The sequence below is a fragment of the Olea europaea genome, unplaced genomic scaffold (genome assembly GCF_002742605.1).
Source record: "Olea europaea var. sylvestris unplaced genomic scaffold, O_europaea_v1 scaffold1244, whole genome shotgun sequence".
NCBI lineage: Eukaryota > Viridiplantae > Streptophyta > Magnoliopsida > Lamiales > Oleaceae > Olea > Olea europaea.
Window position 1 is genome coordinate 167,863 of NW_019229877.1, and position 11,884 is coordinate 179,746.

At 34.3% G+C, this 11,884-nt stretch overlaps 2 protein-coding genes across 12 annotated transcripts; both read left to right on the forward strand.

Moving 5' to 3' along the window:
• The first annotated feature begins 3,823 nt into the window (after positions 1 to 3,823).
• Positions 3,824 to 5,836, forward strand: LOC111374394 (putative vesicle-associated membrane protein 726). The gene is made up of 5 exons (XM_022997059.1): positions 3,824 to 4,546; positions 4,806 to 4,947; positions 5,025 to 5,145; positions 5,227 to 5,289; positions 5,431 to 5,836. The coding sequence occupies exons 1-5, from the start codon at positions 4,354 to 4,356 to the stop codon at positions 5,575 to 5,577; spliced, it is 666 nt and encodes a 221-aa protein (XP_022852827.1). The 5' UTR covers positions 3,824 to 4,353; the 3' UTR covers positions 5,578 to 5,836.
• A 1,487-nt stretch (positions 5,837 to 7,323) lies between these two features.
• LOC111374396 (pre-mRNA-processing protein 40C-like) lies at positions 7,324 to 11,853 on the forward strand. Of its 11 annotated transcripts, XR_002699128.1 has the most exons (6): positions 7,324 to 7,405; positions 7,801 to 7,986; positions 8,076 to 8,254; positions 8,400 to 8,475; positions 9,394 to 9,537; positions 11,711 to 11,853. XR_002699128.1 is itself a non-coding variant. In XM_022997061.1 (4 exons), the coding sequence occupies exons 2-4, from the start codon at positions 7,816 to 7,818 to the stop codon at positions 11,747 to 11,749; spliced, it is 354 nt and encodes a 117-aa protein (XP_022852829.1). In that variant the 5' UTR covers positions 7,324 to 7,405; positions 7,801 to 7,815; the 3' UTR covers positions 11,750 to 11,853. The 11 variants fall into 11 exon arrangements, 3 of the variants coding, with proteins under 3 accessions (XP_022852829.1, XP_022852830.1, XP_022852828.1); XR_002699124.1 differs by having other exon boundaries at positions 8,076 to 8,507; XR_002699126.1 differs by having other exon boundaries at positions 8,076 to 8,501.
• Positions 11,854 to 11,884: the final 31 nt, after the last annotated feature.

The following is an 11,884-nucleotide window of genomic DNA, read 5'->3' on the forward strand; positions in this document are numbered from 1 at the left end:
AATTCCGGATGAACGAGAAATTGCGGACTAAAGTTGGAAGAAATGAAGTGTTGCAACTTTTCGAAAGGATGCAGATTTTGACCAAGTGTTGCAACTTTTTAAAAGGATGTATGTTTTGGCCCACACTACTTCATTTGCACCTTTTCTACATCTATAAATAGAACCCTATGGACATGATTTTGGGTACACCAATTGCATTGAGCATTCATTCTTCTCTTGCAATTCTCTCATTTTTAATTCCATAACATTTTAATGCATTTTCCTGGTAGAGAGGGAATTCCATTCGAGTTCGCTGGTCAAAGTTATTTGAAGTGCTTCTATGGCTTGACGTGGTCGTTGTATCTTGGAAGATAATTGTCGAAAAATCGTTAGTACCGATGTGGGGCAAATTCATCTTAAGGATCAAGTGTCAAACACTTGCCTCGACCAAAAATTCATTACTTACATCTGTCTTCCTACAGTTTTCTGATTTCTTTTGATTATATTTTCATTTTGGGAAATGATTAACATTGTTTACATGTTTATGTTGCAAGGTTCAATTAAAAGAATAATTTGCTTTCGTTCAAGAATCGAAAGGGATGAATCCATATCCATGCATTCAGATTCGGTAACTTTTATGTTTTGTTTCTCAAATCCTATTTTGGTAAGTCGAAATTACGTTTCGATTTCACGTAAATAACATGTATGCTTTTGTGAATATAATATGCACGTAATCGATGTAAATTTCCCCAACAGTCATCAATATTGTTTTTCATCTATCTCTAACAGTGATCAAAGGGAACAATTGTGAATGTATGTTTGTTAATTTTATAGGGTTCTGTTTATTCCAATGGTGAAATTGAGGTCCTCAATGTATTTTTACCTTTTTTCTTCTAAAATGAGGAATCAGAAGAAAATTACCCCATTTTTTGAAGCGGGAACTTTATTTCATAGGACATCAGAGAGAAGAATATAAACTTTCTCAAACATAACAAACATCTTCTGGGATAAAATAAATCTTGTATTCATTTATTCCATTTTAACACCTGAGATTTAGGAAGTTCTCTGAATCCTGCTCCCTAATAATCCAATTTTTAAAGCAACAATCGACTGGAAAACCTTTAGTTCCTTAAACTTTCATTGTATTTGTGGTTGTTGTCCTTTGAAACAAATAAGAGTTAGTGGAGAAGAAGGAAAACACTACTGGAGAAAAGAAATGTCTTTACTAGGCAATTGGATTGTGGTGTCATTGTGTAGCATGTCAATGTCATGTCATGGCTTAAGAGTGATTGCTGAGTTGACGGTTCAAGCCTTTTTCACCCAATATTCATTTACAGGAATTTGACCAGTGGAAAGAAACCTGGATGTGGAATGCAATACATTGAGTATTTCGTGAGAATGTGGTTCCTACAAGAATAACATTTTCCAGACTTGTGCTTTTTCTGTTGAAGTCATTATTGAACTTTGATGTTCCTTTGCAAGCACTTCAGGTAGACGTCTCAAGCTAGGAGTTTGTGTATATGACCATTTTTCCCTCTCAGTATGTTCTGAAGATAAAAAAATAAATAAAAAAATTTCGCCCGTGTCCAATAACGTAGGCTGCTGAGGTGGTACAACATGGAATGAGATTTCTGGGATTTGATTTCCAAATATTTGGTGTTTATTAGTTCGTGTAGATACACGTTTTAGTTAGATTCTTGCTGATTATGTATTTTGATGCTTTAAAAAAAAAAAAAAAAAAAAAAAAAAAAAAAAAAAAAAGTGGTGAGTGAAATCCAGTTTGTTGCATGGTATTAGAGCAAATAGAGGTCTTGTATTTAAGTCTCCCCTTCATACATTTATGATAATCTAGGTGTAAAGCCTTTCTTGAAAAAATGAATTTCAGCCGCAGTAAGGGTGCATGTTGAGAATATAGTTATAGATAAATAATAAATGAATTTGTTTGCTCTTTCATAGTTTAAGCATCCAGACAAGATTATTTAAAATAACAGTATGTCCTGGTAGGAGGGCTATAAAGAATGGAGAGTACTCCTTTGTGGGAAAATGAACTTGAGCGGGGTAATACGCTGGACACTGGTTTTCTACCTCATTTTGGCACATGCATTGCCAGATCTGTTAATGATCAATATCCAACCAATAAGACAAATCAAGCAAGGTTCACAAGAAACAAGAAAAGTTCGAATGTGCTTGTTTGATAATGAGGAATCTCCTAAACAATAGCTTGACAAGTGTTGCTAATCAAGTGGTATATAAGGATCACAAGACAGACAAATTTACTCAAAACTAGTTTATCAGCATTATTATCTCTACAAAATTTCAGATCGTGTTGGCTATACGCTCTGCGCAGCATGTCAAAGAAGCAAGTTCCTGTCAAATAATCACAATGATAAAATCTTGTCAATTTGGTTTATAACATCTCATTATATATTTTCATTATGTTGAGATATGCCTTAATATCGAGAGGTGTGGGCTAAAATGAACTATTTTAGCAGTCAATTAGATTGTTCTTTTAGCATCATTGACCAAGTATGGAGAATAAGGGGAAAAAAGATGTGATGGAAGAAGATTTGTGCACACTTCTTTTTGTTCATGAATAAACTGAAGCTCTACGAAACAGTATTTATACTTTATACAAAACAAGATGTGATGTTACAGGTGCTTAGGAAATTACACTCGTTAAAAAAAAAAAAAAAAAAAAAAACAACGTACATGTCAAAGATTATATACTTCAAAAAAATTACATACTTTGTGACCAAAAATAATTTAAAGGACCCTTGAATTTTAAGAATATTTCGTCTTAATGTTACAATATTTATTGATTTAATTGATTTTTCAGAAATTGACCCCAAATGTTCCATAATTGTGTTATTAACCCATATTTTACAATTATTCTTTTTTAAAAATCTAAGCATGCCCAACTTATTCTCAACCCTAAGTAATTAGGGATGACAATGGGCAAGAGCAATCATTAACATCTTGTCTCGTGAGATATTTTTGGAAGTGGAGTGGGGATTAAATTTCTCCATCTATTGCTTCCGTTTAATTAATTCGTTAATTAAATTTAATATTATTATATATTTATTAAATATGAATTAAATTGAAAAACCTAAAAATAAAATAAACTAGAAACAATTCTGGATGGATTGAAATATTCAGGGTTTGGATGAGCTTCAGCCATTGAGCTCAAGTACGAAAGCCATGAAATTCGAAAGAACCTTACTACACTTAAGGGTTGGTTCACAGAATTCATATAGAGGTAGGGATGTCAACGATCCAAGCCTCAAAATTTTGGCTCGAGCTTGGCTCGGTTAAAATGGTCGACCTTTTTTACGAGTCCGAGTCGAGCCGAGCCAAAAAATTTCTGCTCGGTCCGAGCTTTCAGCTCGGGCTTTTCTGAACCGAGTCGGGCAGACTTTTTTTTTTTTTTTATCTGTTTGGCTGCTAGCTGCCTTAAAAGGCAGAATTTTCTGCCTTAAAAAAGCAGCCAGTTTGCTACCTTTAAAAAGGCAGCAATAAGGTACCGACCCGCTGGTACACAAGTATCAAAATTCAAAAATGAATAACATAGTTGCTGCCACCGCAATACATGTAGAAACTATGTACACTTAGCATTTTTCAATTCGAAATACAAAGTGTTTGACAATTATTAAAATTAATTTTTTGAGAAAAATAAATCATGAAATAATATTTTTTGGGTTTATGTGTAGAATATTTATCTTAACAATGAGATTGTAAATGAGTTGAGGAATAAAGTTGTTTCAAGATTGTAAACATGGGCAAAACACTCAAGAGGGAACATTATAGACGCCGGAATAGACCGTGAGAGCCTAAGAGAGGGAGAATGAGTGTCAAGATTCATGAAACAATGAGTGTGGCACAATTTCAGGGTTTTATTTTGGATGGAATTTTGGAGAAGAAACTTTATGAAAAATATGCTACGCCGTGGCCTATACCTGATGAAAATAATCGTAGGCTATTCGAAGAACTGAATGGGAGTCTGCAGATTCTGTTCCAAAGAAAGAAATTAATGTCTTTACGGAGCTGGACAAATATGGGGAAGTGAGGTATGGGGGAAAGGCTGGTTGTGGAAATGAGCTTTGAAAGGCGCCATGGGTTGATTCAATACAATTTGGCTAATTATAGAAATGTGCTATTTTACTGTTTATATATAAATAGATAGTGATTCCTCAAATTCTACTCTCTTTCTGGTTTTTCTCCGATCCAACCGTTCTTCCACACACATTTTTCCCCCTCACTTGAATGCAATACGTTTCTCTATCCATATTTTCATATCAATTTTTTTGATCTCTCCTTATTCAAAATTGGGTTCTGGGTGGGTTTTTCTTGTCGAAAATCATATATAAGATATAGATTATGGGTACTCAGCAGACACTGATCTACAGCTTTGTGGCGAGAGGCACGGTGATATTAGCAGAATTTACGGGATTCAAGGGGAATTTCATCGGCATTGCCTCCCAATGCCTGCAGAAGCTGCCGGCATCCAACAACAGGTTCACTTACAATTGCGATGGCCACACCTTCAATTACCTTGTGGAAAATGGATTCAGTATGAACCCTCCGTTTTTGATAATTCATTTACAATTTATTTATTTTTTATTGGTTTGAATTTGAGCGTTTTTGTTTGGTTTTGATTTGATCTTTGTGGTCTGTGATCATTTTCTTTGATTTGTGTGAATAAATATGGGGATAAAGAGTAAATGATTTTCCTCTGATCCTACTTGATGGTAGGGAAAAGGAAAGAATTATGGATCCAATATTTCACCTCAATCCATTTTCTCAAGAAACACTTACGCTTTATTTTGTAGCCTATTGCGTTGTTGCCATTGAGTCTGCTGGCAGGCAAATTCCGATTGCGTTTCTAGAGCGTGTTAAGGATGATTTTAACAAGAGATATGGAGGAGGAAAAGCCACAACTGCAGGTGCCAATAGCCTGAAAAAGGAATTTGGGTAATTGCTTTTTTCACATTTTACATATTTCTTTCCTTTTTGTGTGGGCTTTGTCGAACACCCTGTTGCTATGCTAGGCCAAAATTGAAAGAGCATATGCAGTACTGTGCTGATCATCCTGAAGAAATTAACAAACTTGCTAAAGTCAAGGCTCAGGTATCTGAAGTAAAGGGTGTCATGATGGAAAACATCGAGAAGGTACCAAGTTTTCCATGTTTACTTGGTATTTGAAAGTTTTGCTATTCCTCATGATGCTAATTGTTTTCCTCGTATATTTAGGTTCTTGACCGAGGCGAGAAGATTGAGCTGCTTGTTGATAAATCTGATAATCTCCGATCACAGGTTAGTCCGAGGAAGCCATATTGAAATTGCATTTAATCCACTCCTTCGAGTGTGTCAAGTTCTTCTTATCTTTAGTGACACATAAATTATGTTTTCGTTCTGAAATTTGATAGATTTTTGTGTGTTTTGACGGGTTTTCAGGCGCAGGATTTTAGGAAACAGGGGACCAAGATTAGGCGAAAAATGTGGTTCGAGAATATGAAGATTAAATTGATTGTGTTTGGTATCGTTGTAGCTTTGGTTCTCATCATCATTCTGTCTGTTTGTCCTGGCTTCAAGTGTGCATAGGAGAACTCACTTAGGATTGAGTTTTCTAGGACGATATATTTACTGGGATAGAAGGCTCGGGTTTATCGTGGGATGATTTCTGTCCTCCTTTTTCTACAATTTTGAAGTTCCATTCCCCTATTCCATTTCCCTCTTGATCAAGAGCTTTCATTTTTGGTGGCTTTGTAATTTTGGATCTAATGTATAGATTATATAGTGAATGATGCATCCCCTTCATATTGTAAGCCTGTTCTTCTGATATCCTATCAGATTCCATATATTTGTGTTTCAACATGAAGATTATATGACTTGCTTGTTTCTAGGAGGAAGTTTTGCGGGTGAAAATTTCTATTTTTTTGAATTAATTTTAGGCGTGATGAAATTGAATCAGACAAAACTAAGCCCTATTTGTCACTCATTATTTCACATTCTATCACATTATTCTACGGTACTCATTTTCAACAACACATTTTTCATTAAAATAATATTATACACAAACTAAAAACTTTTCATTCTTTTTTAATCACACATTTTTCATCAATCTACTATTTCTTGATACGTTTTTCAAAATTAAATGAGTTCAAACACCCTAATATTCATTGGTTCGATACTTTTCCAGAATCTGTCCAAATCGGATTGCATAAAAATCCAACTATTTTAAATTCGTTGGGTTGATCCTTTCCAGATTCGATCCAAGTTGGACGTCGTAAAACTCTTAACTATTTCACATATAATTGCTTGGATGATGCTTGCGTAATTTTTGAAGACCAATCTCTTCAAATTAACATGTGAAATGCATGTTTTGAGCCTACAAATACTTCTTATACTTAGCCCACGTTTGTTTCCAAATTTTTTGCCTCATTTTAACGGCTTTTAGGACCTTCGAATAGGTAGCAAACCTTTTTTTTTTTTTTTCTTTATCAGAATGGGACTCATTTGCTGCAAAGAAAAATGGTCAAAAAAGTTATTCTTGCATTCAATAATGGAACCAGATAGGGGCTTTAAAAGAGTTGCAAAAATTCACAATTATGTCATTAATGATTAGTTTTCCTAATGTTTTTAGATACAATATGTTTAAAAAAGCATCTAAGTCACACGAAACAATTAGTATTTAACTAAATAAAAATCAACAATTAACTTTAATAATATATTTTACGAATCTACAATTTTTTAATCACACATTTCATCAATTTTTATTAAAATTCACTAAAAATTCCCACCCAAAAGGGGCTATATATCAAAAGAAAAGTTTCCGAATATTTATGAACCACGAGGACACATTTCAATATGCAATATGGCAAAAAAAAAAATTATAAAAATTTATATACCGTATTATGAGCTGCGTGACGGTACTTTGACCTCATTTTGGGTTACTATATTTCGATTTGTCTCGAAAGGGTTATATAGTTAATTACCTATGGATTAATTATTATACTTTAATTTTACGTCAGTTTAAGCCAAGCTACGATTCAAGTTATTTTTCATTCTGCACGTCTGTGTGATATGAATTTGTTAGTTCTATTTCCTTCTAACTCAAAAGTTGTCTAAATTTGAAACATAATTAAAGTATAAGGATCCAATCGATAGAAAATTAAACTATAGTGACTCAATTGACAGTAACCCAATTGAACATTGGGTCAAAGTATAATGACCAACAATATCCATTTCTATAAATATAGATAATTCAAAAGATCAGGGACCTATGTTGCAAATAACTTAAAATCGTGATCCCGGTTTATTTTGTCTCCCAAGTCGCACTACATTATTTAACCCGTACAAAGCCTGAGGCGATAGCCGGAGCAACTTCTCAGTTCTCGCTTTCGCCGTCTCTCTCTGGTTTCGATACTTGGTACGTTTCTTCCTATTTGTTCATTGTTATTTTTATTATTAAATGACTCTTTCTCATTCGTTGATATTGACCAATTTTTAGAAAATTAAACTCTTTCTTCGTCATAGAAATAGAACTGAATTGCTATTTCGGTCACACAGACTTTTGTATGTACGTTTTGTTATTGTTAATTTTCTTTTGTCTAGTTGAACGTTTCAAATATGTGTAATTTCACCCTACCCATTTTGTCAAATGTTAATTCTTTTAATTTTTAGTTGAATTCTGAAAGCGGAATCTAGTTGTCTAAGAAAAGTACTATGTAAAAGTATATAGGCAAGTAATTTTGATTTTTTTTAAATTCATATTCTCTTGCTTTTAGGGCAGTTCTTCGCTGCTGATTCTTTGTTGTTATTTAGGAAGTAAAACTTAAAATGGTAGAGCTGAGCTCTGTATCTAGTTTGACTCCAATTGCTCCTTCACAAGATGCATCTGAACCAAAACAAAACAGTGCTACTCTTTATGGTGTTGTGCAACCTTCCTTCTCGTACTTGAATGTGAACAATCCACCTTCTAGAAGTTCACAGCAGTCATCTGCTAGTCCGGTAAGTAATTGCAAAAAAAGAAAATATTGTATTTACTTAAATATACAAAGGGTTGTTCATTGTGTTCTCTTTATTAAATCCCTTCCCAGTCATCTTCAGCATCCATTGCCATTGATTCTGCGTTGGTATATTGAGCAAAAAATGAAGGATTGTAAGCGGAGAAAATCAAAGAAGAGAAGAAAGAGAAAGGGAGAAGGATATGTTTGCAGGAGTGGTTTGGTTTGTGGAGTGTGGAGCTTCACCAGATGGAAGAGGTTTGGGGTTCAGGGTATGTTGTGTATTGGGTTACTGCGAAGAGGGGGTGGGGCTCCAGAATGGTGGACGATAACTATTTTCGTATTTGATTTTTTATTTCTTTTTGTGTTTGTATCCTTTTAAGTATTAGAATACAATTTTCTTTTTACACACACCAGATTGATGGACACCATCCACGGGGACTACACATGCCAATAAGTGAAAGGTTGGGGATAGCATCTTGAAGAAACAAAGGTAGAGGAAAGAAGTGCAAAAAGATGGTAAAGGTGAAGGCAATTTATTTGCCTTAATAGACTAGCTAATGCCACGAAGTGTAAAGCCATTTCTTTGTTATTTTCTCTTAAGAAAAATTTCAGAAGCCTCTGCACAAATAATATCGTGAATAACCTAATAAAGTAACGTTGAGTTCCAAAGATATATGCTTTATTCAAATGTACTGAAATTGAATCGTTGTTTTAGCTACTTTGCGTGAAACTAGTACATCAATATATTGAGACAGAATTTTGTCCATGAAACGTTCAATATTCATTGTGGTTGTGTTATATCCTTACACTTGTATCTGTCATCGCTGTTGATGGATTTCCACTTACTGACCAGAACAATAAGTTATGCTTGTATCAATTGATAGTTTTGATATACTTTCCTGTTTGATTTCCATCAGTGGAGTTGTCCAACAGTCCAAGATCAGATGTTCGAATGCTTGACATATCTGTTGAAAGGCTATGATATTAGAAACAAAGTAAAGAAGAAAATGATAACTAGTTTGAACTTGAAATGATTAAGCCCTTGTCTGGGAGGGCTTCTCAGCAGAGAGGTGACCGTTGGCAACAAATTTATTACCGTTGCCAGCCAACATTTTTGACCCATCCTCTCACGGGTGGGTCCCAACTGACCACCCAATGGTCATAATTGCAATTTTAATCAGGTTGAAAAATCTGTGCCAGACAGCCCCTAAGATATTATTGTATACCAATAATTGGCTAGGATTTTATATCCTTAATAAATGCATCCTTCACTTCCTAAGGATCTTGCTCAGTTGATTTCCTGATCAGTTTCTATATGAAGGGTCTGTAAGCTCTTTCTTCACTGTAATGATATGAGATGGCCTTTTTTTGCCATCATCTAAGAAGCTTTGGATCTTTTCTTTGGTAGATGAAAGATAGCCTAAAAAGTGATGCCAGATACAAGGCTGTTAAGCACGAGGACAGAGAGAGGTCATTTAATGAATATATATCTGAGCAAAAGGCTGCTGAAAAATTGATAGAGGGGAAGGAAAAGACAAAGCATGATGAGGAGGTTAGAGAATTTTGTCTTAGCTATTACTGCATTGCAACTTATATTTGTATATATGTTTTTATTTTTACTCTGCTTTCTATACTTGTTGTGCTTCTGATTTCATTACTTGTTAATTTCTCGTGCAAAATTGTATTCTTGCCCTGCACAAATTTCTCTTTTATTTCATGGTCTGGATTTGTCAGAAATTTTTCTCTTTCCTTGTCTGTTATCTTCCACTTTTCTCTCTGTCACTATGTGCACACAAACTACCCGTTTTGATTTGGTTGGTTTATTATATGGCAGGGTTAATCGGGATGGAAATATTAAATTGCAAACAAATGAAAGGATTGCATTCTATAATTTCTCCCAAAAGTAGCTGATTTTTTATTAAATTCAATCTGGTTACAAATTTTGTGACTGCCTCCAGACTATTAATTGGGTGGTGATATTTGAAATTCTTATCAGAAAGTTTTTAATCAGCAATTTACATTTAACTTGGATATGATGCTTTACAAATTCTTGCTTGTTAGTTTGTCACAAACACACATCTTGGATTTTATGTTTAGATATTTTGGGCTCTTGCAAGGGATTACTTATTTGAAGTTTAATTTAGCAATCTAAATATCTATCCATGTCGATCACTCATTTTAATATGTTCATTTTGGGTGGTAAGGCCAAGCTGAAAAAGGAAAAAGAAAAACCACTTGAACTTGGGGGGACACGGTGTTATAAATCTTGAAGATTGCATTATTATTGTAGTTACCATATTTATGTATTGCCTTAGTTTAGAGATACTCTAATTAGGCCACTAATTTAGGACTAATTGTCTCATCTCCTAATTTAGGAGATCCCCTTCCTTTTATCCCCTTTCCTATTGTGTTATAAATTGAGGATGTAACTTAGTCGAATAACACACAGAAATACAGAAATTATTTCTGCTTTTACACGGCTTTGCAGAAAATGTAGGATTATTCAATGAGAATTTCTTAAATGAAGTAACTTATCCTAGCCTTTTACCATGTTTCCTTTTTATTCTTTAGTTAAGTTCTTGTTCAGTGTCCTGCATTGAAGGGCTTGCTCATCTGTATAGATTCAGCTTAGGTTTTTGAGACGATTCAATTTTCTCATGCCTAAAAGCTGATAAAACTGTACTACATGCATATATGTGAACCTACTTCCTGTGTGTACAAGATCTACATTGTTGTGTTGGCAACTGCTTCACCGAATAATAAAAGATGTCATTGTTATTTGGCACAATACCTTTGAAAGAAATGCTTGTGGTTGGTAGAGAGTAGAGAAGATTAGTCTAAATTCTTGCCTGGTAGATACACTCCATAAACATTATACTAATATCTACAGCCCGTGGGGGATGTATCCTGCCTAAATGTATTTCCATTGAAGGAAGATGTTATGTTTGACTTTCAGATTCACAGCTTGTTTGGGAGTGATTTTTTCCCCCAAAAAATTGATTTTTTTACTGTTATTTTATTATTACAGCCGTCATATTTGACTTCTTCTCTTACAGGTGGACCTCACTTTTCTCCTAACGGTCAAAAAATCAATTCTCAAAATCACTCCCAAAGAGGCTATCAATTAACCTGAGTCAACCTTCATCCCAAGTGTCAAACTACACTGAAACTACTGCCACTTATACGTATTTTTAATGTGAAACTTGACCTATGGAAGTAAAATCTGATGTCCATCTGGGTCAGCTGGAATGGTACGTAAATTCTTCAATGTAAACTGTACACAAAGATTCTGATTAAAATTCTAACATATGCTTTGTGTATAACTGCTTTTCTGCATCTGTGGATTGAAGATTTTTTAAAGATGCATATGATAGAAATTCAAAGTATCGTCAATTGCTAGACTAAGCATATCACTGGAAATGAAGTGCATATAACTTGAAATGAAAGAACGGGATGATTACATATTTGGCATTGTGGATTCTTACCCTCATCTTCCTCTTAGTTTACTGTATTTGCTTCTTTAGTGTAATGGTGAAAAATTATCACACCGGGATTGATCCTTAGCATTACAAGTAAAGGTGGCCAGATATTAAAATTGTGGTTATTGATTGTTTATCGTTTTCACACGGTATATGCTCATTTTATATGTGATGTGATGCGTATGTGTGTGTGTCACCTGACTATTGATTTAAGAGATATCACAAGTATTTGCATTATGTTTATAGGAGAAACTGAAAGAAAGAGAACGAGCATTATGCAAGTGAAAAGAAAGAGTAGCAAGAAGTGGAGAGGGTGAGAACTAAAGCTCATAGAACAGAGGCTGTTGAATCTTATAAAGCTTTATTGGTAGAGACAATAAAAGATCCTCAGGTATTATATACTATGTTAGTTTTTTTTTT

Bases quoted from the DNA above. Each gene is read 5' to 3' on its own strand.
- LOC111374394 (XM_022997059.1), top strand. From the start codon at position 4,354: ATGGGTACTCAGCAGACACTGATCTACAGCTTTGTGGCGAGAGGCACG. The intron at 4,547-4,805 runs GTATGAACCCTC...TTTATTTTGTAG, and splicing joins CCTTGTGGAAAATGGATTCA to CCTATTGCGTTGTTGCCATT. The intron at 5,290-5,430 runs GTTAGTCCGAGG...ACGGGTTTTCAG, and splicing joins CTGATAATCTCCGATCACAG to GCGCAGGATTTTAGGAAACA.
- LOC111374396 (XM_022997060.1), top strand. From the start codon at position 7,816: ATGGTAGAGCTGAGCTCTGTATCTAGTTTGACTCCAATTGCTCCTTCA. The intron at 7,987-8,085 runs GTAAGTAATTGC...AGTCATCTTCAG, and splicing joins AGCAGTCATCTGCTAGTCCG to CATCCATTGCCATTGATTCT.